Source organism: Pungitius pungitius, chromosome 8 (assembly GCF_949316345.1).
Source record: "Pungitius pungitius chromosome 8, fPunPun2.1, whole genome shotgun sequence".
NCBI classification, from domain to species: domain Eukaryota; kingdom Metazoa; phylum Chordata; class Actinopteri; order Perciformes; family Gasterosteidae; genus Pungitius; species Pungitius pungitius.
Genome location: NC_084907.1, coordinates 2,183,690 through 2,210,280, shown reverse-complemented (window position 1 = coordinate 2,210,280; position 26,591 = coordinate 2,183,690). Strand labels below are relative to the sequence as shown.

At 49.4% G+C, this 26,591-nt stretch overlaps 4 protein-coding genes across 4 annotated transcripts; 2 read left to right on the top strand and 2 right to left on the bottom strand.

The window, feature by feature from the left end:
* The first annotated feature begins 1,299 nt into the window (after positions 1 to 1,299).
* Positions 1,300 to 4,489, top strand: klhdc7a (kelch domain containing 7A). The gene has a single exon (XM_037489944.2). The coding sequence runs from the start codon at positions 1,552 to 1,554 to the stop codon at positions 3,826 to 3,828; it is 2,277 nt and encodes a 758-aa protein (XP_037345841.2). The 5' UTR covers positions 1,300 to 1,551; the 3' UTR covers positions 3,829 to 4,489.
* A 152-nt stretch (positions 4,490 to 4,641) lies between these two features.
* On the bottom strand, positions 4,642 to 7,767 carry cfap107 (cilia and flagella associated protein 107). The gene is given in 7 exon segments (XM_037490482.2): positions 4,642 to 5,801; positions 6,042 to 6,207; positions 6,560 to 6,619; positions 6,621 to 6,671; positions 7,141 to 7,257; positions 7,340 to 7,415; positions 7,760 to 7,767. Coding segments are annotated over 7 exon segments (792 nt in total). The 3' UTR covers positions 4,642 to 5,487.
* A 3-nt stretch (positions 7,768 to 7,770) lies between these two features.
* aadacl4 (arylacetamide deacetylase-like 4) lies at positions 7,771 to 10,570 on the bottom strand. Its single transcript, XM_037491111.2, has 4 exons — positions 10,317 to 10,570; positions 9,698 to 9,923; positions 8,653 to 8,716; positions 7,771 to 8,556 (listed from the first exon to the last, which is right to left on the bottom strand). Exons 1-4 carry the CDS (start codon positions 10,491 to 10,493, stop codon positions 7,773 to 7,775), a joined length of 1,251 nt encoding a protein of 416 aa, XP_037347008.2. The 5' UTR covers positions 10,494 to 10,570; the 3' UTR covers positions 7,771 to 7,772.
* A 1,878-nt stretch (positions 10,571 to 12,448) lies between these two features.
* On the top strand, positions 12,449 to 18,784 carry dhrs3b (dehydrogenase/reductase (SDR family) member 3b). Its single transcript, XM_037448488.2, has 6 exons — positions 12,449 to 13,111; positions 16,700 to 16,843; positions 17,098 to 17,217; positions 17,667 to 17,905; positions 18,088 to 18,213; positions 18,305 to 18,784. Exons 1-6 carry the CDS (start codon positions 12,917 to 12,919, stop codon positions 18,387 to 18,389), a joined length of 909 nt encoding a protein of 302 aa, XP_037304385.2. The 5' UTR covers positions 12,449 to 12,916; the 3' UTR covers positions 18,390 to 18,784.
* Positions 18,785 to 26,591: the final 7,807 nt, after the last annotated feature.

Genomic DNA, 26,591 nt, shown 5'->3' with positions numbered 1-26,591 from the left:
GTCTTGTCTTAATGTAATCATCATGGATTTTGATACCATATATGTGTGTGCGTGAGGGACAAGTTAATAGTCCGTAGTAACATTTGATGTAACTTTGATCTGAAGCTGTTCTAGACCAAAAGAGACAATAGGACCCTTTAAATGTATAAACTTGCATATTCTTTAACTTCCTAATCAAGCCATTTAATTATTCCCCTCTGTTAATTATAGGGGTATCAATGTGAACACAAATGTGCCCTTCATAATGCTGTATAAGTTTACTTTGAAATGATCCCTAAGCATGGCATTTTTTGCAATATCCCTTTCATCGTATTATTTCTGTAATATCTCAAAATAGTAAGCTTTACTTTTTACTCCATTCCTAATCTCTGTGGTTAAAAAGGGAAAAAGACGCCCACGTGTTTTGTGGTTCGCACACTGCACACCTATCATGGACGGCCCGATCAACACGAGGTGAAAGTACCCAACAGCAGAGTTGGCGAGTGGTTCACATGGGAGCAAGGATAAGAAGCAGCCTCTCCGGCCCATCTGTGAATTATTCAGCTCCTCAACCCTCGCCTGCGGGAATCCGGTTTCCTTTATGTCGTCTCCGGGGCTCGGACGCCCAAACAATGCCCCGTACTCAGCCTGGGACACCTGACACGCCCTCCCGTAGTGTGCTGTAAAAATAAACACTAGTCTGCTGCTGACCACGGACTCGCTCAAGTGTGCCGTCAGCTGCAAACGGCGGCCTGACGCGGGCAACGGCTCGCATGTGACGGGGATGCGTGTGGAATGAATGACGCCTGTCAGGTTCCTCCCAAGTCCCGGTTATCTAGTGTTATTTAGTGTCCTATGTGTTTTTCACACCAAGTGGCTGCCATTTTGTCATTCCGCAGCAAGCTCCGGAGCATCTTCGGGGAGATTCATTGTAGCATCTGCGCTGGCAGAGAGAAGGACCTTTGATCTGTGGCATGGCTGTGCAAACAGATGTATCCTGGTTATTAAGTATTTGATAAATGTCACCTATCATAACTCCCTACACCTTATTCAGACCATGGTTTCCTCCTGCAGATCATAGCCGTGCAGTGCAGCCTGTAACAAAGCGTGATCTATTTCTTTTTTTTTTTCTTCAGAAATGTGCATAATGAACCACTCCAGTCTGATATAACACAGAGCAAAAGACGCAGCCATAACAACACAGCTAAAGTTGGGATTTGCTTGTGTTCCGGACGTTAGATGATGACAGTCATGAGAAAACCTCCGATAGCAAACAGCTTAACCAAATATTGATCTATCAAGTATTTACATAGTATGGTTATTAAATCGACATCTGCCCTGCCACAGGTAGTGTGTGACCAATGCCCCGCCTCTGCAGAGCCAGCGATGCAAATAGTCCCTCCACAGGTGTCATTTTACACTTGATCCTTTGGCAAAGAGTCACAGTCATCAGATCACAGGAGCTACTTTACAAAGGAAACCAGACGGCATGCGCCAGTCTATGGAGACGCATCGACAGTAACGTTCAAAAGGATCAGTCAACCAATCGCCACCGCCATCAGCGCTGCGGTGATGCCATTTGCGGCGCTTTCGGGAGTCCACTTCGACATGCAGCTGCTGTTGAAACTGAGTCTCTCTGTGGCCGGGGTGCTGCTGGTTTCGTGGGCATACAGGTTCTTCAGCTCCAGGGAAGCAGAAAACGTTCAGCTCTGCGTCAAAGACGACAAAGAGCCGGACAGACCAACCTTCCAAAACTGCAAGGCAACACTCAGAGGCCAAAGCTCAACAAAGCATGCCGCCGATGATGAGGGCGGGCAACCCGGACCCTCGGACACAGACCCGGCAACTGACAGCCGGACGTCTGACGACGCCAAGGACGCGGCAGCGGAGGCTCGTCCACGCCGAGCCGAAAAGAAAGAGGAGGCATTTAGTGCGTCTCATGCAACCCGGGATGTCGGCATGAAAGGAGAGAAACTCCGTCGTCAGGAGCCGGCACAGGTCGCCACCAGTAATATTTCATTTGGATCCGCTTTGAACTTTCCTCATCCAACTGAGAGTGGGATGGTCAGTGCAACGGGGCGCCGCTCCCCTTGCTTTTTTCAGAAGCTGGAGGGCAGTGTGGGTGTGGGCAGGGAGTTACGGCAGGATTTAGAGCGCCAGGGGGCCTACTCCAGCTTCCTCTCCAAGGCAGAGATCAAGGTGGAGGATGCGAACGTTGTGCGGGAGGGAACGGGAGACCAGATTGTGCGCGGGAAAATATACGATTACTACGTTGAGTCGTCCTCTCACTCAATAACAGACTCGAACGCCGCTCTGGGCCAGTATGAGAGGAGCTCCGAGTCAGAGTCTGCGGAGCTTGGAAGTCGAGGCGGCGGCCTCAAAGAATCCCCCTGCTCGCTGAGCGCCATCATCATGCGTGATCTGCTTTTACCACAAAGCACTGTTGAAGATCTTTCTTTACCGGGAAGCCTAAAACTGAGGCCACCCGCGAGGCCGGTACTCCTACGCAAAGAGAGCTATCTGTCTGCTGCAGAGCAGTCTGAGCTCTCCATCCCCTCTCTAAATACGAAAGTCTCAACTCCAAAGACTCACTCTGGGGCACCAACCAGCAATGAGTCCATCTCTCACTCAACCGGCAGTAAACGCTTTAATGTGAACGAGGAGGAAGATGTGGAGACTATGGCAGCATATTTACTGCCTCCAGCAAAAGCTCTCGATGGCTCAGATATGGAAAGCTTGAAGAGTAAACTGCATCTGGGTAATTGTTTAGAGACGCTGTGTCTGGCCAAGACACATGGCTGGACCTCTGTGCAAAAAGCTGCCCTGGGAGTCATGTCTGACAACTACCTCCAGGTGCTCAGGGACCCCAACCTTTATGGACGGCTAATGGCTGGCGAGAGGGAGCAAATCCAGAAGCAGAGGATGAGAGGTAGAAGGTTTGTCATGGCGGCCGACATGGACCCTCAGGACTGGGTGGGGAACGCAGGCGGGCGCCCGCGGGAGGCGGAGCAGAGGAGGACGTCCAGTGCGGTGTACTACTATGATGACCACAAGGACGCCTGGCATACACTTTGCCCGATCCCGCAGGAGGTCATCTCCAAAGCCTGTGCCATGTGCACAATGGATAACTACTTGTTTGTGGCAGTGGGCTGCCAAGGCGCAGACAGAGAAATGACACCCTCAAAGCGAGTGTTTTGCTTTAATCCACTGACATCAATTTGGAAGGAGATCAGCCCCATGAATGAAGCCAGGCCCCGCTGCAAACTGGCCGCGCTGGACGGCTACGTCTACGCCATCGGCGGGGAGTGCCTGTCCTCCGTGGAGCGCTACGACCCGCGATTGGACAGATGGACGTTCGTGGCTCCGCTGCCCAACGACACGTTCGCCGTGGCGCATCACGTCACGGCGAGCAGCGGAGAGCTTTTCGTCTCCGGGGGAACTCTTAGATACATGCTGCTGCGCTACAGCCCCAAGACCGACAGCTGGAGGCCCAGCCTGTTGGTGGGCAGCAAGGACAGAACTGCAGACATGGTGGCCGCCGGGAGGTTTCTGTATCGGTTTGACGTCAACCCTCTGCTGGGAGTCAGCGTGTACCGCTACCACACGGTGGCGCGCCTGTGGTACGAGTGCAGCACCAAGAGGCTCGAGCGCTGCCCCGCCTTCCAGTGCGTCATGTCCGACGGCACGATATATTGCGTCAGCCGGCAGTTCACCATGGGGTTCGACGCCGACGAGATCTCGCCGGGTTTCAAAGACGGGAAGATGAGTGTCCTCTCCGCAGCAAAGGGCGTACTTTTCCCTTTCGTTCTGTCACTCCCTGACAAACAGCCTCGACAGACGAGCGTGTGATTGAGGATTCAGTTTTGCTTTAGTGACGATTAGGCGCTTAATGGAGTATCTCAACAACAGCGTGCTTTTACATGACAAGTTTTTAGTTGACCGTTTGGGTTTTACTGTGTACACCCCAAATGTTAAAGCAAAGTTGGAATCTCTGCGTTGACTTTGTTTTTTGAGTTATACAAAACCACGGAGCTTCCGATTCAAACTTAAATCCTTGGATTGGGTGTGTTCCTCACGTCTGTGGCCATGGCAGTAGATGCAAAGTATTAGACTCCTAATGGCAGCCAAACTACTGTTTGCTTAGATTTACGGAAGAGCTGCCATGTAGATTGTTTGCTCCTTTGATTTGCCACTCCGTCCTGCCATTAAGCCAGTTTTATATCATCCCAGATGCTTAACCTCTTTGGATAATTCATGAATAAGTCTTGGGGTAAATTAGCTCATTCAACTCTAACACATTACAGAGATTGAGCAATGTAGTGGTAATCTATCACTGTGTAGGGCACACATATAATTTACACAGTGGCCTGGATACAATGCAATTATCTACAGTTGCTCTTTAAGTATGACAAGATGTAAATGGATTTGTCACGTAATATGAATAGGTGGGCTTCTAAAAGCATTTGTCATTACTTTTGAAACTCTTCCAAGGCTAAAACTTGTTGTTGTTTAGAGGCCAGAAAGAAGTGTATTTGTTTTAATACTGACTGAGCCCCAGTCTTTGTTCAGTGTACCTACTAAATATATCTGTTGTTCTATAAACATCAAAGAAATAAATGAATGTCATCCATTGCATATTAATTCACAATTAATGGACCCAGGTAAGAAACCAAATGTCTAGAAAAAAACAACTTTTTTATTTTGTGTTGAGCAATTACAGGAAATATGCATAAGAACCATACAAGTAAAGGTGCTTAGTCAATTCATCACTAATCAAGTTTTTCATTGTAATGCTGAGGACGCTGACAGGCACGAGAGGGTGACATGCTGCTGTAGCGCCATCATGTGGCTCACAGGGCAACCTCAGCAGTGCGGCGGGTAAGACACGATAAGCTCTTGACTACCCACGGCAGCCAGGCGTCACGTGACATGCAGGAATCATCAAGGGGGGGACTAGCTAAACGCTGGGCGAGACGGAGGGCTTCAGCTGCACAGGAAGGCAGCAGGCAGGCGGGGGAAAAGGGAGGCAGATGGTTGACCATCAAACATGAGCCGTCTTTGATTCTCCCTAATTAAACACTTTGATCCCCTGTAACTAAACACCAAATGGAACAGGAGATGAGACACTTCCCTTCAGATGTCACCTGGGATGACTCTTGTTCGCCTTAATATCCAGGTCGGTTATGGCATCGACGCATGTTGGATGTATTGGTTTACATCCTACTGAGGGTAATACTAACGGCTCAGCCAGCGTTTCAGATATCAAGTGTGCGGGGAGAGGGATAATTAGCATGTAATTATCCTCTGGAAGGGCGGACGTAATTTAAAGCCCTTTTCCTTTCTCTGTCTTGACAAAAACAAACATGTTTCTCTATGTATGTACACTCTGTAACTCAAGCACACAGTACACTCACAGCAGTCCTCCCAACGGCATAATCAGAAGAATGCTGAATTCTTTGAATTACTTTTGCTCGAGGATTTATCTCGGGGGGGGGGGGAGGTTCTCTTTCATGTAGATAATACCCAAGAGGAACTGTACAACAGGACCAGAATGACAGAGAAATCACCCAGCAGCATGCGAGGCAATTCATAAGCCACCTTGTTGTGATTGGGGAAGTGGACTCCAGCAATGATCTGGGACCTCAGATCCAGGTCCTTGTTGTTGTGGTTCGGCTTCGTGGAGGTGGCTGGAGAGCCCTCCAGGGCGCTCAGGTGGGTGCCTCGTGGTGTGCCGACCTGTGCACGGCCTGTCCTGGAAGGGATTGGCTGCTGCTTTTCCAAACGCAAACTCTTTGTGGACCGCGGCGGGCCAGAGACGGGCTGTAAAGGCGCACGGAACAGAACGTTAACGGCCATGTTACTGCGAGCATTAATTAAACCGGTGACTGAATTGGAACAATAAAAGGCACTTGGGGCCACCCACATTTATTCACCCGTGAGCAGAACTGCCGATGTGCTCCGTCCACACAAAATCAAATGCACCAAAGCAGGTTTGCTCTGCGCTGGGGCCCGGGTTGGTTTGAATATCTAAATCACCATGTATAATAATATAATGTGATAATTACCAGAAATTGGCCGTTCGGACCTCTCAAGCTGCCATGTCAAGCTGTCTGGATGCCAGGGTCGGTTGTTGGTGCGCTTTCGCTGGTAGCTCTCTCCGTAGTGCGTGACCAAGTAATGAGAGGGTGGTGAGCGATCGTGGGCGAAAAGCAGCTTGGATGGAAGCCCCTGGAGGACATTACACAGTGGTCTCAACATAGCCTGGATTAAGATATAAAGGAAATGACCTGCTCTTTTACAATAATCTTCAAGGGGCTCAACGTATGACAGCGGTAAATTGCTCTAACTAGCCTTTAATCGCCCAGAAGGAATGATGATTGTACACATTTTTTATGACCGCTGAGCCCGAACAGAAACTTGCCTCTACAAAGGGTTTTTTTTTTATCACAAGTCTTTATCTTGGACGTCAATATTGTGCAGAAGTGGCCACAATCTGGAGAGAAGAAAGCCCTGACTTGCAGGGTTCGCGACAGGCATTCGATGGGTATTAACGCCGTGAATTGAGCAGCTGAAGGCAAACCTCAGCTCTCAGCCGGCCAGATCTCCTCTCAGAGACGTCCGGCTGGAAGTCCCAGTGGGGCCCGGTGGTCTACGCGACTGGTGCAGTCTGCTGTCTGTGGCTTCCGAGTGAACTGCGTCGGGGCACAATAAACAAACATGGCAAAGAGGGGGGGGGGGGGGGGTGTTTACAGGGACTGGAGCAATGAGCCTAACAGCAATCACCAGCAGAGCTCACACTTCACAATCGATCCACGCTGTTGTACAGTGTTTTAAAAGTCATCGCTCCTCCCCGATCCTGGACCAGCAGCCCGTGGCCGACCCCCCCCCCCGCCGTCGATGCAATTTAGTCCCCAGCTCTAGCCTCTCCCTGCAGGAGAGACGGTGCTGAGCTAGCTGAACTGAGGCCGCCTAATCACTTTGCTATAGATTTAACTACCCACCAAGGTGCAACAAAACCTTTGGCAGGCCGCCGAACCCCCGAAAGAAAAAAAGCTTTGGATAATCCGTGGCCTCACCTTCAATTGAAGATGAATGCCTGAAACGTCTTATTTTGACGCTCACATGAAAGCCAAAGAGACAGTGAGTGGACAGAATGCCTACCTGACGTCTTTCTTCTGCCCAGGTGCCTGACAGCACTTTGTTTGAATATTTCTGCTCTATCCTCCAACCGGGTTGGGCCCATTTATCCTTTGCTGTCCCTGTTTGGTTCGTGCTTACCTGGTGTCGAACGCACGTTACCGGGGGAAAGTCCTGTCACAGCGCGGTGAGCCAATAAAACATAGTATCTAGGTGCTTCCACCTGTGTGGAGGGAAAGGAGAAGAGCTCTGTTGCTATGGATACAGCAAACACTGCAAGGGAAGGCAACCTGAGTATCCTGAAGGCAAACGGGAGATGTCTTACATCTGTGTTGAAAAGAGATACAGTCCTTAAGACTGAGGAATTTACTTTTAAGCAGTATACTCTAAAAATTGGGTTTTTCTAAAAAATGTGTCGGAAATAGTTTGCAGACTCTGTGACCGCACGCTGCATTTCATTAGGGATTAAAAGAGCTTTTGTTTATTGACTTGAGTGTGTGTGTGTGTGTGTGTGTGTGTGTGTGTGTGTGTAAGGGGGGTTGTCTTGTGTGTACTATATACTTTCAATGAAGGCGAAAACTTCAAGGTCATGTTTTTTATTTATTTCAATGGAAAACCGAATGGAAAACCGAACCGAGTATACTTGATCATGATCTTCACAGTGTTCTCATGTAGTCAACAACACTATCCACCACGTACGCCGCGGAGGGAAACGTGAGCCAGCTGTGGTTGAAAAAGTTCATCATGCCGTGAAAACCGTCCGCCACATGTCGCCAGGTGACGTCCTTTTTCAAATCCAGCAGCCGCTTCCTGTAGAGAATCCCGTCGTCCCTCAGAACGTCATACTCGCAGGTGAGGATGAAGGTGGGAGGTGTTTTCTGAATGACGGCATCGTCCGCCAGTAGCGGGGAGACCTCGTGTTCCAAACCTGCTTTGACTGCGTGATACACCTCGCCGTCGTATTCCGCGGCTGGACGCTCGGTGAAGCCCCGCGCGACACATTCGGGTGGGAGGTTGGAAGGGGAGAGCCACTCCTTATAGCTCGGCTTGAGCTCAGTGGGAACATGGATTCCTTCCAACAAGTCCTGGCACAAAGACACGTCGCCATTGAGGTATTGCAGGAAGTAGAACGCCACGCGGCCACGGAACAATACGGGCACAGCGTGATTTTGCTGGTACGAGGGCAGGTTGAAGTCCGCCATCTGCAGGGTCGGGTAGACGAGGACCTGAGCGCGAGGGAACGGCAGACGTCCGACCTGTGTCCTCGCCAGCCTTTGGCACAGCGCTGCTGCCATGTTGGCGCCAGTGCTGTCCCCTCCGACCGCCACTCTGTTAGCGTCCACGCCGAACTCGGCCTCAGCCACGGACAGGAAGTGACACAGCGCTGCCTCACAGTCGTCGAGCTGGGCCGGGTACCTGTGCTCAGGGGCTAATCGGTACCTGAGAGAGAAGACGGGGGGGGCAATATGTCAAATTTTGGCTCTTTGAAAGACGAAAGTAGTTTGGGTATCTGTGTGCATTCAAAAGGTTAAGTACCCAACAGAGACCACGGTGGTTTCGGACTCCTTGGCGATGTGCCGACAGACTTCATCAACCGAATCTGTTGAGGATCAGCAGGGCATCACAGTTAGCAGAAGACGCGTTTGGGTATTTTAAATGACGCAACGGAGCACCGCAGGCAGGACGTGCCCGACTCTGTTCCTCTCTCATCCTGCACTCGTCTCCTTTTTGGGTATTCAGAGAGCACGCCATGATGACACTGGTGGAAAAGACAACCCTTTTGTAGTTCATTTAAGGGTGCAAACGTGTAAGACCTGACCAGCATTTGGGTAGAGAAAGTTTTTGAAATGTTCTAACATTATCAACTGCGTGTAAAGTGGAGCCAGTGCCGGTGGCATGGATGTCTATGCAGAACAGATATGAGCACGCTAACCAGCTAGCCCCTGGACCGCTCTGTCTCATGAAGATAGATTACAGATAACAGTTGTTAGTAGCTTTTTCTTCTATGATCTTTCTTCTAAATCACTATAAATGTAGATTTTATGGACCCAGTGAATATTGAGAGCATATGGCGGGGGATTACAAATTGCCCCCTGAAGTATTTCTATATATTATTTATACTTTCACTCTAAAAGAGGTCCGAAAAATGTCTGTATTTTCTTCCTCCTTGTTTGGTTGGGTTTTATTTTTTGTAAATTGTTGAAGAAGGCCAACAGTATTTATGTTGCATGTATGCATAGGAAACTGACCACTCAACCCATCATTCTTTGTAAAAGAATAATCATCATTTTAAGGTTAAGTCCTTGAGCCACATCTAAAAAGACCTGCTCAAGGCCCAAACTACAAAAGACAGCAACTTACTATTCAATTATTCTGATGCTACTGATGATTTATTTTCATAATTTGTTTAGAAATACAAACAAGCATAAACAACAGATGACCAACAAATGCATATTCAAATACATAAACAATGTTTTTATGGTTCTAATTCAAATTCCTCTTTGATTTATGATTCTCTTATTCATTTGGTGAAAAAATACTTGTATTACTTATGTAAATGATGGGAACTTGTATGGCCTACCTATACTGCCCAACACCCATCCTCCTCCATGGAAATACACCAGACCTCTCCGCAAGCCGCCACACACAGCGGTGGGTTGGTAGAGTCGCACTGGGACCTCGGAGAACTTCAGGTCCTTCACTCGCAGGCCGGCTGGAACCGGACGCAGGCGAGTCAGAAAACAGGCCACAAACCACCGGATGAAGTTGACCTGATGACAAATACCCAGGCGATGAAGTATCCGGCCCTTTTGAGGGGAGAAACCACAGACTGTGTTTCAGACAACAACTAAGATAAATGTTTTTGATAGGTAAAGTCAAACAGAAAGTCATTCTCTTGCGAGACCGTATTTACTGTGACAACATCAAAGAAAGGGAGCACATGACCTTGGCTCTTTCTACTCCTTTGTGAAGCTTGATATCTTATCTAACATTTCTCTGATCTACGCTTTATCGAGTTGCTGGAGGACAAAGAAAGGACAGCCATTTTTAACGAGAGTTTCTTTCTCTTCTTTTCTCTTGCACAAGCAAGATGAATTATCCGTTATAACACACCAAGTGAATTTAGTCATAAACCAAAAAAAAAGTTAATTGGAACATAAGCAGAACATGACGGGGACATAAATGAGCCAGATACTCACCGCAATTGCTAAGCCAACAAACAGGCCGTGGACCATGTGCAGTTTCCCACTATTTGCAACCCCACGAGGAATGTCTGAATTCATCAGCTCCGAGTACACAAGTCCAATTACCAGAAGGAGGAAGGCTGCAACGAGAGCAGCGAAGCCAATTATTAAAATTGCTGTTGCGATGTCCATGGCGTTGCTTGTCTGCTCCGTCGGAGGTAAGTCATTAGGAGTAAATGTTTTATCTACCTGCTTTCAGCCCTTTTTTCCACCCCTCCCACATCCGCTCACAGTGCATTTTGACCTTGGTTTCGCTTAATGGCATTTGGCTGGCTGTTACCCAGGAAGAAATCATTATATTTTTCATATTTTATGGCTGTGTAGTCAAAGTAATTACATGTTTCCCAAAGAAACCGGGTTGTCTCCATATGGAATATTTCACATAGTATTTCATGTTAATAGAGCACTTTTGTAATTGCTCATATTGCCATAGTACCCATTAAAGTTGCCTTTCAATCCCTGGCAATATTTCCTCAGAAATCTGAGGGTCGTTATCTCTTTTGCCTGCTTCCTTTCTCGCCTCTGGTGTTGAGGAAAGATCGGCTGCACTCAGCCTTTTTCGTTGTCTGGTATCTAAGGCACAAAAAAATGTTCAGACATGCTCCCAAAGTGAGGGCTGAATGAGAATGAGCACCCTTATCTGAACTTTCACAGCTGATCTGTAGATGGCAGTGATAGCATGAGTATAAATAATCAGTGCTTTCAGAAATATACACTGTTTACATTTTTTTTTGCATTCTGCAGGCAGCCTACATGCATGTGTGAGGTGTGAGGTATATCTTTGCACTTTCATTCTTGTTTTAGCCAATCCACGAACTGATGCTCAGTTTAAACTGGGAATACCTTGCAAGGCCTAAAAGCTCCAAATGCAAATTGACTCTGGTAAATCTCTGAAAATGTCCAAAAGGAAGACAGCATCTGGAGCCGTGTCGTCTTGGAGTGTTTTTAGCAGCCCACGAGAGCCTCTCTGCCTCCACTAAGTAGCTGAGCCCAGCACAAAGCAACCATTGTGAGGTCTCTCTTAAAACCCATCCCAGTTGCTGAAAAAGCACCAGCATTCAGCCATACCCAGTAAAAATCACAGTGCCAGGGCCAAAAATCACAGACTGGAACCTTGTCTGGGGCTGGCGAATTCATATGATTAGTTCGGGAGGTTTTCAGGCAGTTTTCTGTCTGTCACCCGGCCAAGCTTCTGAGACCCAGTTGACCTATTTTTGCCAAATTATACTGTCGCACACAGAAAGATACAGTGCGTTCTGAAAAAAAACAACAGCCACAACAAATTAGGTTCAAGCGACCGATGTGGCTCTGCACAGGAGGCTTGAAGGAGACCGCTTCAAAGACCCTCAAATTAAAATACTCACATCCCCTCGGTCAGATATAAAGCTGAAGGGGAAGCACGGCAAATGCTGAAAGCTGTAATTCATTATGTCAATGCTGGATTTCCACGTTTACGTGTGTTACAAGGCTACAAATCTGCTTGTTAGCGTCACGGTTCGAGTTGTTTTCACCTGGATCGAATGTGGACGAGTGACGCGTGATGTTGTTGCTCCTGCGTAGCGTAAAAGGAGCCGATAAAAGGTGTGACGGCGTTGCATCTGATCGCTCCAAACAGAGACCAGAAAGAAGTGCTGGTTGGCTACTCATCACCAGATAGAAATCAAATGCATCCATCTATCTATCGATCGGCCTATGTACCATTGGCCATCTTGATTCCTGATTAACAAGGTTTGCGTGTGCTGGTTTAGTGCTGAGCTGATTAGTTTGTTTGCTTGTTTCTTTTCCATAATTAATAGGGGGACTTGAGTGAGAACCTCATTTCCATGTAGCCTCTCGCACCTGGAACTCTTACATACGAATGGTTTGGGTGTTGATCTTGCTGTTATTGACTTATAAGTTCAGTGGGGCCCGTTGTGGAAACATCTTTACCAGGTTAAGTTAATAAAGGGCAAACTTTTCCAAATAAGATTGGCCACCCACCTGGGACGCTGCCTTGCGACCACTGTGAGGGGGGCAGCGGGGGAGGGGGGGTGCACAGATTAAGCACCACCTATGTAGACAAGTGAAGGGGGTGGGGAAGAACCAAGCACCCGACCACTCCGGGCAGACTGGCTCTGGAGCAAATAATACTCATCCCCACTTAACATGTCAATCAGGATTAATGCCCTTCCAAACCTCCCCTCTAGGTTCATCCAGGTCCTTTCACTGGTGCGAGCAGCGGGGCCAGGGCAGAGGCGGCCGTATATAAAGGGCAGGACGGGGGACAGCAACACAACACCAGAGCCCCAGCGGTGTGAGCAGCGCGCACCGCGGAGCTCTCTGCGCCTCGACCAGCGGGGGACCCACTTGCGCACGGGATGCGCGTCGACTGTCATGTCACGGCGTCTGCCTTTTAAAAAAATTAATATATGTGTATATATTTGGCCCGAGGACCACTCGTGCAAGCGCTTCTGGGGCAGCAGGCGAGATCGTTTGCATGCGGATAAACTCTCACCAGCAGCAGTTCGCGAGTCGCCGGTTCGTGCACGCAGAGCTGCCCGCGCGCCCTCTCCGCCATGGATCTGAGGAGCGCGTGTCGGATGTGCCTCTTCCCGCTCCAGATGTTCTACTATGTGCTCCGAGCCGGTTTGTTTTCGCTGCTGCCCAGCAGAAGGAAGGACCTGACCGGGGAGGTGGTACTGATCACCGGCGGGGGACGAGGCATCGGACGTCACCTGGCCAAAGAGTTCGCCAAGCAGGGGGCCAGAAAGGTAACTTGATCTCACTAGTTTGCCTCTGCTTCCTAGGTTTCTTTATTTTGTGTCTAATGCAGTAGTACCCCCCCCCCCCCACCCCCACCCACTCCCAGGTAGCGGTCCTGTCCACCCTGACCCACATGCATTGCTGTTCCATACAAACGGAGAGGTCATAACCTCTGAGTAGGGTGAGGTTACCATAAACTCACGGACCAGTGCGACCCGAGACATGCCCTCAGCTTTGGTTCAAGTATTGCACAACAGCTTGGGTCAACCAGAGGACAGGTCCAGGCAGCCCTTATGGCTGATTGATGGGGTTTAGAGCAGTGCGAACGGTCTGGGGGATTGTGCTGTGATCGACTCGTCTTGAAGTGTATTACCCAACTGATGTAGGCTGTGGTGAATGTTTTAAATGTTTGTGTGTGTGTGTGTGGTTACTGAAACTCCTTCAAAAGTCCTACAAACAACAACAGCCCTGAACCGATTATAGATTCTTGGCCATTTTGTGTCGTAAAAATCTAGCTGAATAACAACCCCAGAACAGGCCACATAATCCCTCTAATAAAAACCAGATTAGTTTTTAAGCGCAGTGCGAGAACATGATTTGCCTTTTTTTAAGGAGCGTGTCGGGGAACAGATTACGTTATCTCAGATAGGTTCAAGCAGAGGTCTGATGCAGGAACTGACATGCACTGTCATCAGAAAATGGTTGGAACAGATGATCATTAAAATGTTTACTGACCAACACTGAAGACATTATTCATCGGTGTTTTTCCCAGCGGAGGTTCTTCCATGTTTAACCCATGTTTCCATTGCTCCTTAGAAAGGGAATCAACAGTTTTATAGTTGTAAGCATGTGGCACAGTTTATTTCCTGCTCTAGTATGTATGTATAAACAAAGCTGACAGGACGTAAACATGGACTCAAACTGTTGCCTAGCCAAATGTCCTGCAGATGTAAAAGTTAAGGTAACCCGTTTTTTTATTTAAATAAATGAGTCCGAACATCCCATCTTCAACATCCTCCCCAAATGCGCTATCCCGGCCGGCTTTGCGATACGCGTTTCACACATGGCAGCGGTCGCTGTCTGCTCATCCACAGCTCGCACTCTCTCTCAGATACACTCTCGGGTTCTGAGACGCGCCCTTTGATGGGTTGATTTCACGGGAACCGGCGTCTGACGGTACGGACGCCGTCCTATTTCCCATCAGTATTCTCAGTGGAATTCAGGTTGGAAGTAATTCAAGAGAAACTCCAGAGAGTCGCCCCGCTTGTCAAAGCCTTGCACCCTCCTATCTCGTCCCCTCCCTACCGTCCCTCACCCCCCCTAACGAGGCATGTGACACAAGCTTCACACCTTTCGGGGTTTTCTTCAGGCACGACTTGAGCGGCTTGACAACATTTCTCAGGGCTCATTGAAACACTAACTGCCTGCCTCCGTCTTTCAAGGCCGTCTCCTGCGGGAACGAGCAAGGAGAAACCAGAGGGTTTTAGAAGCTCTACTTTGCAGCTGCACAACAAAGGATGTCACCATGCTTTTCAGGGACCCCATTGTTGGCTATTATCTAGGTGTGAAGGCATTGAAAACAACACCTGTGGTAATGTGTATGACAATTACTCTGCGCCTTAAGAGATGCTAAAAGGGAAATTATGAATGGGGCTAACCTCTACGAACTTGCGCTGACCCCAGTTTGAGGCCCTTTTTGGGACTGTCGGCCGCTACTTCCCTTTCCCTCCCGCTCCGGCTCTGGTGCGAGGACGACCAACTGCGGCGCCGAGGAAACAATCCGGCGAGATGGAGAGTCCCGGCTCGTCTTTTGTGCTGCGCTTTGGCGGGGAAGCGTCGCAGAACGCAGCTCTGAAACAACAGACCAAAAGACCAAAGCTTTCGCAGAAACACACACGGCGTTCAAGTTCAGAGCCGCCAATTCGCCGATGTCCCGAACGGCACATTTTCTTTTAAAAGCTACTTTGTAGCACCATGACAGAAGATGCTTTGATTTTGATGTGGTTACAAACTCAACCCGAACCGTGGCACCGGCGACAGGTTTGTGTAAGTGTGTGTGTGTGTGTGTGTGTGTGAGGGGGGTTGTATATGTTGTGCTGCAGGCGGGAAGCACACCGCTCCCAGCTGGGTATTGCCCCGCAACTGACCTTGCTGTCTCTGCAGTAATTAGACAGCGGCAGGCGACTGCCTCCTGAACTCCCGCTGCCCCCTCAGCGCGCTGCCTCTCTCCCGCCCGGGCCGATACAATGGGTGTGAAGGAGGAGGGTTCCTACCTCTCCCATACACTCAGACCCGAGAGATCCGGTGTCACTGTAATCCATAGCGGTGAGTGGCACCTGCGCTCGCTCCCCGCTGCCCCCTCGGGGGGGGGGGTTCTGGTTTCCAGCTCATTCGTTTTTTTTTAAGCTTAGGGCGCTTTTACTTGGAGCGCGTGTTGACGTTGAGTCTCGTTAGGGGCGCGCACAGTTCGAGCAATCGCATGTTTATCACCGAGAGTGAAGGGAAGGCCCCGGGGGGGGGGGGGGGGGGGCCCTTTTGCAACGTCAATAAGAAAGAAAAAAAACCAACTTGTTTTCTTACTGTTTCTATCCAAATTGCAATTTGGCCGAGCCTTGTTTGTTCTGAGGCCAGGGTGTGTTGTGACGGGTGATAAACCTAATTAATTAAATAACATTTTAACAAGGAGAGCTCAGTGAGAGAGCTGGCTTTTAATGAGAGCTGTCAGCTTTGTTTGTAAGGCTCAAATCCCATTAAAAGCTTTCGGTTATTTATCAAGACCTGTCTGCCGTCGTTGATTACTCAAATGTGCTTGTAAATGAAGCAAACAAAAGGAAACAAAACAATCAAAAAGTTACTCAAACAAGGTTCACAGAGGGAGCCAAAGCCTTAATGCTTTGGATCTGATAAAGGGAAAAAATAACCTATTCAAGACCTATTCACCCTAGAAATTGACTTTATAAAGGAATAGCAATTTGTAGATTTTGCAAATATCTCAATTTTTAATCGCCATTGGTTTGCAAGTTGAATACAGTTATTGGTAAAAGATGACCCATAATCATGTATCGCTGCTGAACCCTTGCAAGGCGCATGTTGGCATTTACACACATGCACTCGTTTCCACACTCCAGATCAGTTTCCAGAACACTTTTTGCTCACATCCCACCCCGGCGTCCTCAGTCTTTCCGACAGCACTGGTTTGAGGCTCCCTGACCAGAGATTACGGGGCTCATCTGCCCAACGGGCCGTGTAATCTCTTTGAGAATTTGTGTTTGAGAGATGAGGAAGGGCTCGCCCCCTGATTTCATTACCTTTCCATGACCCCAGAGACTGACAGATCTAATTGCCCAATCACTACTCCCCCACCTCCATCCAACCCCGGGTTCCCTGCTCAAATGACCGGCCTTCATTTAGACCCCGCGTGGATGAAGAGAATTCATTCACACAGCAACCCCCGGGCCTTTAATCTTTTTGGTAAACTATTTGTTGGAGTGAAAATGACCTGTCTGTTCCCTAAAATGAAAAGAGCATTGCTGCTCAAAGATCCAGCTCCGACATAAGTCATCCCCGATTAAGTAACGTCCCTTTCTTTGTCCCAGGTGATCCTATGGGGCCGAACAGAAAAGTGCCTCCAAGAAACAGCAGAAGAGATCTGTCTCTCGGGGACAGAGTGCCATTACTTCATCTGTGACGTGGCCAATCGGGAGGAAGTATACAAGCAGGCCAAGGTTGTTCGAGAAAAGGTACGACAGCTCGGTATTCATGGAGACGTTTCCACTCACGTCGCTGGCACGCAGTGAAACGCGCCGTGAACCGCCTCTCTCTGCCTCCTCTGTACGCACATCGGCTGTGAGCCGCTCTCTGCCTCCCATCTGCTGCATGGATTAAAACTTCAACTGTGATGTCTGAATGAAGCGTCGGCGTTCTGCTGACTGGCACAACTGTATCGCCTCCTGTGACGGCGCCCTTTTAATCGTGTCGCGCTCCCCAACCCAAGGTGGGAGACGTCTCCATATTGGTGAACAACGCCGCCGTCGTCCACGGAAAAACTCTAATGGACAGCGACGACGACGCCCTCCTGAAGTCCCAGCACATCAACACCTTGGGGCAGTTCTGGGTGAGGCTGGCAGAAGTAGGGGCATTCCCCTTGTGATGCTTTTGATTGTATAATGGAATTATAGATCGAAGGCGTCCCCAGACTCGTCAATTATCACCGCTACTGAGGCAGGTTAAAAGGGGGGTGGGGGGGGGGGGGGGGGGGGATGGTATCTCCAAACTGCCTTCTCAGCCTCTGAAACATCAGAAGGATTTTGAAACTCATGGCATCCCAATTTTGAACGGAGATCAAAAGACCAAGGCAGAAAAGTTGAAGACAGACAGAAATGCAATTATCAACTAAATGGAAATAGAAATGGAAATGTAATCTGAGGGGCCTTTTTCTCCTGTCTGTTCGTCTTTTTACTCCCCTGAATATAGATTACCTCCTTTTCCCCTGCTTTCTTCCACCTCGTCCTCTGACTCTCCCTCTAATTCTCCTCTCTTTTTCCTTCCCCCCCCCCCCCCAAGACCAGTAAAGCCTTCCTGCCTCGGATGCTGGAGCTGCGGCACGGCCACGTGGTGTGCATCAACTCCATCCTGTCCCAGTCGCCCATCCCGGGGGCCATAGACTACTGCACCTCCAAGGCCTCGTCGCTGGCCTTCATGGAGAGCCTGACGCTGGGGATGCTGGACTGCCCCGGCGTCGGCTGCACCACCGTCCTTCCCTTCCACACCAGCACGGAGATGTTCCAGGGCTTGAGAGTCAGGTATTCAAAGTCGGCGAATGGTTCAACCAAAGCCCACGAGCCGAGTGCTCGTGTTGTGATGACCCCAACATGTGTCATAGCTATTGGAAACACCAATAGTACTTTATGTGCATTCTTTGCGTCCTTGATTTTATCAGAAGGGTCATCGCTTTGTCTCAAAAGGACCGTGTCTTCTTTTGAAGGTTCCCACAGCTATTTCCACCCCTCAAACCGGAGGTAGTTGCTCAGAGGACCGTTGATGCAGTCAGAGCTGACAAGGCCTTCCTCTACCTGCCCTGGACTATGCATGCCCTTGTCATTTTAAAAAGGTAAAAAATAAAATTCCATTTCCAAAAAAGGTTGCCTTGTTTTCACCCCCACAATTGATTCTAACGCACTGCCCCCTTTTTTTTCTTTTAGCTTCATGCCACAAGTTGCACTTGAAGAAATCCACAGGTTTTCTGGGAGTTACACCTGCATGAACACATTCAAAGGGAGGACATGAACCTGGATTGCACACAACGTGAGAGAGACCCGAAACCCCCTGTGGTGTTATGAAGGGAATATGGACCTTAAGACGTCTGGAAGCGGAAGAGGCCCAGTGATAGTGGGAAGACATGCAAAGAAACATGTTACTCCTGCAGGTAGAATTAATCGATAAACTGCAAGATACGCCCTGGTCGAATTTTTTTGTGTGTTTGCGTGTGTGTGTGTGTGTGTGTGTGTGTGTAATATGGAGGACTGGATGCCATTCATACTTTGAGCAGAAGCCATGAATAAGTCCGCACCAGTAGTTATTCTGGGAGTTTTTCCACGACACTTGTTTTAGCCGTTTTTTTACACATATTTTTTATTCACATGCCTTTGAATCCAAACCAGATAATAAAACAGAGTTTTAGAAGACGCACTGTGTTTCTTTGTGCATTTCGAGAAGGAAAGAGGTACACGTGGTCTGCTGTCTGGGTTTTGACTCCCACGACAGCACCTTTCAGAGATCAGTGACCCGCTCAGGACGCCATGTGTATCCTTGTCTGTTCTCACCCGTCAGAGAAGGGATAAATGTGACATAGCGAGACCCAGGAGGCTAATATTCCAGGATAAAAAGAGACCTTTCACCCCACTGCATATGAATCTAAACATCTTCTGAGGCTTTGGCTTTGTGGAAATTCACAATATGAAGTCAGAAGGAATATCATAATATATCAGACATACAAGGAATATGACTTGGCGGTCATATTCACCTGCAGGGTACAATGTCAGGAAGACTGGGGGGGGGGACACGCACAACAAAAGGCCGCTTTGGAGAGAGAAAATGGCTGAAATAAAGAACACGAGGCGGAAACACTGTGTCCATGGCAGGCCGCTTTGGGGGGAGCCAACAGGTGGATCCCCCCAATTATGAGAAATGAGCATTTTAGCGTATAATTATCATCTAGCCCTAAAAACTTAGATCAATGTGTGTTTTCTCCAAATATCCGCGGTTAAAAGACAAAGCAGTCCCTTACAATGAGCGCTTACCCTTAAAGGTTATGTACTCTGACAAGCGGGAATGAGATCAACAGGGAGAAACAAACCCAAACGTTAGCAAAAAAAAAAGTTCAGGTTATACTGCTCAACATTTGGGCTCATGAGCAGCAATAAAATGAGCAGAATATGGCTCAGGGAAGACGGGGGGTTCACCTCACAGATGGTAAACATTGAATCCGAAGAAATTCATCTCTAATGAGATGAGACTAAAATCTGACCACATGAAGGTTTATCGCAGTTAAAGAAAAGAACGCCGCACTCAGCTGTATATTTGCTGCCTTCGTGGTTGAGCTTTTGAAAACAAGCTAAAGCTCTTTCTTTCAAGTCTTGCCATGTTTAATTTAGTACAAATTCAAATCAACACTAGGGCAGGACTTGAAACGCACCATTTATTAATGCCACAGCTTATAGCACTACGTCCCCGAACAATAATACGTTTGATCAAATCTTTCTGTAAATGCAGCTTCTCATTAGCAGCAGTGTGTCATGTTTGCTCACTGGGAGGCTCCTCCTGAGACTGTAAGGGGTATATTTAGATCAGAGCAAAGAGCAATGGTCAGTGGAAATGCAACGGAGCGCAGATTTGTGCTTATCTGTGGGCTGTGCTGATGCCGCCCCCCCACGCTGGGTGGTTAATCATGAAGCCAGTAATCTTAAACGTGCAACAAAATAGCCAGCGTGGTAACGAATACAGATCGTCAGCTAAATATAGAAGATTATGAAACCAGCCAACATTTATGGGACGTATAAGTGATATAGTGACTATGAACTTCATGACACATCAAGTCCTCGTGGCTGTGCAAAACAAACGCACACAGGGCACACAGGACACAGGCTCTTCCACCCCTGGTGATAGGGGGACGGATCAAGAGACCCGCACAAAAGGGAGGGAGCGACGCTCCAAAAACCCTGAAGCAGGAACAAATCAGCAAAAGGCGAACCCATGAGAGTGGCTGTAAAAGCCGGGCTAGTACCTGGCCCTTGGCTGCCAGACAAGGCTCATAAACAATCATTTGAATCCCTCCTGGGAACTCAAGATAGGGCCGCACATTGTGATCACCACAGGGGACGACCCGTGCTGAGTGGGAAAGGTGGGGGATGGAGGGGGGGGCTTGAATCGAGGGCCTGTTTCTCATTCTCTGCGCGAGCTGTTGCGAAAGCGGAGGGGAAGCATGTCGAGGTGGAACAGCACGGAGGAGGGATGTAGTCCACGTGTGCCGGAGGAGGAGGAGGAGGAGGAGGAGGGCCGGAGTGTTCGGGGGGGGAGTCTCACGGGGGGGGGAACGGTTCAGATCAAGGTTAGCCAAACACGGAATAAATCAAAGGGGTCTCGGCGAGTCCTTTCCCCCTGCCGAAGGCGCTCAGCTCCAGGGTGACTGACCAGGCGCAGGTGGAAGCCCCGGGATTTGTGCTCTGTTCACATGTGGCTCCCTCAGCTGTGTCTACATTCCCAGGTGTCTCTGCCGGACATTTCCGCTTTATTTAGGTCAGCACTGTAGTCTCCAAAAGGTCCAGATCGTCCATGGATGTGCTGCAAATGGAATCGTCCACATCGATACCCGAAAGTTCATCTTAAATGTCCATTAGTCATCGTTACAACTTACTTTGCCATTGAATGCTGCTGACTTCCCCTCCTCTGCGATTCGAAGAGGAGCGACAAACCCAAGAATCTGTAATCTCAACACATGGGGCTCGGAAAGTTGCCCTCCAATGGTCCATTAAATACATCACAGACACCCGGATCTGGAGTCCATTCGGCTTGTTGTGCAGCGAGGCTCAACGCATGTAAAACCTCAGCCAGCGCAGGATTCCGTCGCTACTTGCGTCGCATACCCTCACAGATCCTGTGACTCCACGGCAAAGGGTTCAGTGTAACTTCAGGGGTTCATGTGGCTCTGCTGCACATGATGAATGTGTTTACAAAAAAACTCCATTGCCCTCTTCACTTCAAATTTACTGTCCTTTTGAAAAACACCACCATCTCTGTCATTTCTTTGGCAGCAATTTTTGCCCCATTTGCCGTGAAGCCCCTCATAAATATCCCCTGACTTTGCACACTGAAGACAATTGGCATCCCAAAGTATGTGTGCAGTGGACCACCAAATCCCCATAAGTCCGTGTGCTCTGCGGAGCGGCAAGCGAATAGCTGGATGAGCCCGAAGCCTGGGCCAGGAGGTGGTGGAGTTTACTTCAGCGAGGTGTTATTTGTTACAAGGCCTTATCCTCCGCTTTCTCTGAGCGATGCCGGGAGCAACTCTCGCCAAAGTGTTGCGTCGTTCATCCATCACAGGGTGGGTAGTATGATAAAAAAAAAACTCTCAGCGCTAACCCACAGCGGGGGGGGGGGGGTTGAGGGGGGTAGGGGGGGCGGCCGTGACGCCTCAGTTGACCTGTCAAAGCGTAAGAGTTATTATACACGCCGGTGTTAAAGGTCAGAGAGAGCAGCGAGCTCAGAGGGTGTCAGTCCCTCCAACACACACACACACACACACACACACAGAGTAATGTAGGAAATACACCACAATGCATTCATTAGTTGGCAGGTTGCTGAAGACAATCAACATATTGGGTCAATCAATGGGCTGCATATGTCTCTGTCTGCAGGAAGCATCTTATGTGTTGCTCACTTTCGCACAGGAGGCTGCAGGGAGGAAAAATACAATAAACGAGGGACGAACCATTTGATTCCGTTTGTATTACACGTGTGACGTTTATTAGTTCCAAGGTTAAGGCTGCTGAGAGATGACGCCAACACAAAAGCTGCTCTCCACAAACCTACAGGAGACGTATAGGTACAAAATACGTATGTTTTACACAGGCGATGATCAGGCAGCTCCAAGAAGGCCTTTACCTTAGCTCGCTCGCTAGCACAGATTAGACCATGGCAGATGATTAGGAAATAAATAGCTTCTTTTTTAAACTAATTCAATCCCATCAGCTACTATTGGCTGTTTGTGGAATGCAGTCATGATGAACAGTAAACATGCATGAGGTGGATTTGGCTGTAGCTCTACAACACACAAGGTCAAAAACTCGATAGTTTAGGGGGACGTAAATGCGGTTCATCACCGGCTGCCAGCCGTATCTACACAGTCTTCTCTTCACGGCGTGCCGAGAAGCACGGGATATCTATACGGTGATCTCTTTTGGGAGAAAAAAAAACGCCTGTGTTTGCTATCTCCGGTTCGTTCGTCGAGATTTGTTTCCCGGGACGCCGCATCACGAGGACAGATTAGAAACAACGGACGCGGAGGATCGCTGGGAAAGCGGCTTCCTTGCAGCCATTTGTCTGAGAAGATAATGGTCTGCTTTTTGCGCGGCACTTGACAATTTTGTCAGCGCAGCTCCTGGTTCGGCGCCCGCGGCAGTGGACTTCTAAAGGACAGAGATGGCGACTTCACTTGTTGATCTTTTCCCCGAAGCTCTGTGACAAGAACAAAAAATCCCTCTGGGTCATTCACCCTCATTGTGAAGCCGGGAGAGTTCTGTTTCACATGTGGTTTCCAGTGTTCTGCTTTTTGAACGCTGACAGTTAACAGGGAGAAAGTGGGAGGTAAGCGCTGAGGGACAAACAAAGCAAAAGTAAAGCCTGCTTTTCACTGCGAGCAGAAGGCAAACACACTCACATGGGGAAGGGTGTGGGAGGGTGAAACACAGTTCACATTGCGCGGATGGGCTCGGGATATTTATAAAGCCCACTAGGCATCACGTCAGGAGAGCTCGGCTGAAAAAATGTTGCTCCCAGATGGACCGCCTCGCCCCGATTTTTTTCCTGGCTTGCAGAGCGGCTCCTTCGGGCGGATTACGCAACGGTGTCGCCGCGCGGGTTAACTTGCCCCCCCCTTACCCCCCCCCCCCCCCCCCCCCACGCTGGCCAGCAGCCGGCCTCGCTCAAGGTGAAATCGGCTCCGGTCGGATGGAGGGCGCCGTCCTCTCACAGCAATCAAAGGGTTGCACAGTCCTTTTTTTTTTTTTTGCTCTCACCGTGACACGGAGAGATATGAGATCCAAACCACACCGATAACACTGCTGGGATTAAAATAGATGAAATATCAGTGCTATTTTCTTGTAAAATAGCTGAAAGTTATACTCTATTGGCACAGAAGCCCTCTATCCATCAGGGCTATATTACAGAAACAAACAAAAAAAGAGGCCTCCCAAGCCCTGAATGCTAGTCACATGACCGTAGTTGGCGGCCTCTGTGAACTACACCTGAACTTAGCTAAATGGAAACAGACCAAACACAAAGTGTGCGTCAGGATGAAAGCATCCCTCTGGAGAGCTGTTTCTGAGGGTTTTGAGGAGAGGATGTGGGTTATCAAGCAGTGCAGGAGGGCTTAAAAGCGTTTTTTTTTTCTAAACAATCGAGTCGGCTCGGGGCTTAGTTACATGTCTGATCACACTCAAAACCTCACATTGCGGGAGCACAAATTCGCATGAGGGGGAACATGCACTTTTAGCCGTACAGGTCCATAACATCTCATATACGTATCCCTCATTACGCAAAATGTTTGCTTTTAGATCTGCATCAAAGGCCCACATCAAATCGTTGTGATCGCATTACTTGAGTCATCTTGAATAGGACCATGCGGAGGTTTCATATAAAAGAGAAGATCCGGGGGGGGGGGGGGGTGAGGGAGACAAAAACACAGCAGCTGTCCTCCTACGCATGACGCGCTAGTGCTTCTATACCGCACCAACTCAGTCGGGTCAGAAAATTAAGGATGGAGACGGAGAGGAGTAGTTTGTGTTTGTATCCTTCACACAGAAGCCAAGAAGATTAATAGCCTGCTCAACACCTCAGAGGTGAAAGGTTGGCTGGGAATGCGGCGTGGAGGTGGAGGGGGGGGGGGGGGGGGGGGGGGGCAGCACAGGCTGCTGTAATTAGCTTGCAGCAAGACAAATGAGTCTCCAAACCGGATGACTTTGAATCTGTCAGATTTGGACCCGACAAGACATCATCGTGGCCTCCCGGAGGTCCTGATCACGTGATGGGCCGCTCATGTGGAGGACGCTTTGGGAAAAGAAGTGCAACACAAACCGCTTGTTTTGCACAAGAAGTTATCCAACTCACGCAGAAAAGCAGCTGTTTACGCTGGTACCTTTGAGTGGCAACAGGTCCAATGCTCTGCTAACTGGTCCCATAAAGCATAACTAATACGGATGGGGGCATCTGGGGGTGATTTGGTTGAAAGGAGGAATCAGACTAATGTGCAGCACATGAGACATGACGGCGTTTGATGAACTTCAGCGCATTTAATCAAAAGAATTAGAACTACATAGTGGAATGTTTTCAATTACCCCCCAAGCCCCGAATCGACGAGATGCCGACCTGCAAAAGAAATCTGACAGCTCCACTCTACGTGGCAGAAGGACAAGCTGAAAATGCACGTCTCGCATTCGGTCGGACCGGGTTTCATGTGACAGAACAATCAGAAGTACCCGCCTCCCCCCCCCGTCCCTGCCACTGCTCTGCTGCCGGGCTTGGATGAGCCAGACTGGACTGAGATTGAACTGAGCCGAGGAATTCCAACATCTGGCTTGTATCTACAGCTTACGGCCATTTGGATGCAGTTGATGGTTTCCAGTAGATCCACAAAGACTGAATTGTTCTGGGTTTTTGGGCCTCGTCTGCCTTGGACTCGGAGGGCGTGGTGCTCTGGCGCCTGACAAGCCCCACAGCTGGGCCTGTCTGTCAAATCCTCATGTGACACACAAGACGGAGTTATCCCCGGCGTGAGAATCAGGGGAGAGAGAGAGAGAGAGAGAGAGAGAGACCGGGGTGGTCACCGCAAGACCGGAGGGGGGGCTTCGATGAAACGTGAGAACGTGGTGTATTTAAGGCCTAAATCACCACATTAATTATACCGAAAGGAGGCCTCCGACGGGAAATTCCACTTTTCACAGCTTTTTTCTACATTAGCCGAGGCATGTGAAACCCCGACGGAGCTCTTTCTGAGACAGAGAGATGACAAACACTTGCCTCAGTCAGCTAAACCTCGCTGTGGTGTGCTCCCCCCCCCCCCCCCCCCCCCCAACATGGTCCCTCACTACACTGCAAGTTTGACAATCGGGTTCAACAGCAGGTCAAGCTTTGGGTTTGACAATGGGCCAACCGGTCTTCAATGAGAGTGAAGCAGACAGCTTGCCCACAAAGAGCCCAGTCACACAGAGGGGAATCTGGCTTAGTGGCCTCCCCTATTTAAACCACACTGACTGGAATTACAGAGAATGCTTCTCACTGCGTCGCCGACGTCGCCGACGCCGCCGCTTGGACCCTCATCGGTTTGCCTCCTTCCGCGGGCCGAGGCCGCTTCACTTTTCCCGTTTCGCATTGTCTCTCCTTCGGGGGACCAACTTTGCTGGGCTCTGGTTCTAGAGACCAACGGGCCGAGGGAAGCGCTTGAGACTCGTTCGCTTCGTGCTGTGAGAACCGAGAAGAAACTGCATCTGTTGTTTGTTTGTTTGTTTGTTTGTTTTGTGGCGCTCCATCTCGTCCCGCCTTGCCCCCCGCGGTGACAACGCACGTGAGTCTCCTCCGGGTCGCCGCGCTTATGCCGGTGTGTGCAGGCTGGCGAGCGCTGACTGGGAGGGTGGGGAGGTGGGGGGGGAAGCAGGGATCCAGCGCACTGGGTGTGTGAACTCTGGCTGAACCCCCGGGTGTACTGTTTCAGGCACGCTCTGACAACCTCGCCCCAATGACCCGGCTCGCGACTGCACAGTTCACAGGGAGGTCCTCCACTCACGCACAGCCCTCCCCCTCCTCCCCCCCCCCCCCCTCCTCCCACTCCCAGCACCCTTCTGCACCCTCCTTCACCTCTCCAACTCTAGCCTCCCTCTCCCCTCGGCTCCTCTCAATCTCTCCCTTCACGCCGGGGTTTTTTTGCAGCCCCCTCCCGCTTCTCCCTTCTCTCCGTGTTTCTATCACAGCGTTGTCAGCGAGACAGGGACCGTCTGATGGCCTCTTTGGAGAGACGGGTCCCGCAGACAGACCTGCCAGTGGAGACAAAGCGTCTTTAAATACCAAAACGTCCTTATCAGGCCCCGCGGAAGGAGTTGCTTTTGGGGATGACAAAATGTTCCTCTCCACAGAAGTGGCAGTTTTGAAAACAACAGGATTCATGAATCTTTACGATTATTAATGGGGGGGGGGGGGATACAAAACAAACTGAGATATTGC

Coding starts and splice junctions, on each gene's coding strand:
- klhdc7a (XM_037489944.2), top strand. CDS start 1,552: ATGCCATTTGCGGCGCTTTCGGGAGTCCACTTCGACATGCAGCTGCTG.
- aadacl4 (XM_037491111.2), bottom strand. CDS start 10,493: ATGGACATCGCAACAGCAATTTTAATAATTGGCTTCGCTGCTCTCGTT. Junction 9,924..10,316: donor TTGTTGGCTTAGCAATTGCG/GTGAGTATCTGG, acceptor TCCCCTCAAAAG/GGCCGGATACTTCATCGCCT. Junction 8,717..9,697: donor ATGGGTGTTGGGCAGTATAG/GTAGGCCATACA, acceptor GATCCTCAACAG/ATTCGGTTGATGAAGTCTGT.
- dhrs3b (XM_037448488.2), top strand. CDS start 12,917: ATGGATCTGAGGAGCGCGTGTCGGATGTGCCTCTTCCCGCTCCAGATG. Junction 16,844..17,097: donor CCAAGGTTGTTCGAGAAAAG/GTACGACAGCTC, acceptor CCCCAACCCAAG/GTGGGAGACGTCTCCATATT. Junction 17,218..17,666: donor ACACCTTGGGGCAGTTCTGG/GTGAGGCTGGCA, acceptor CCCCCCCCCAAG/ACCAGTAAAGCCTTCCTGCC.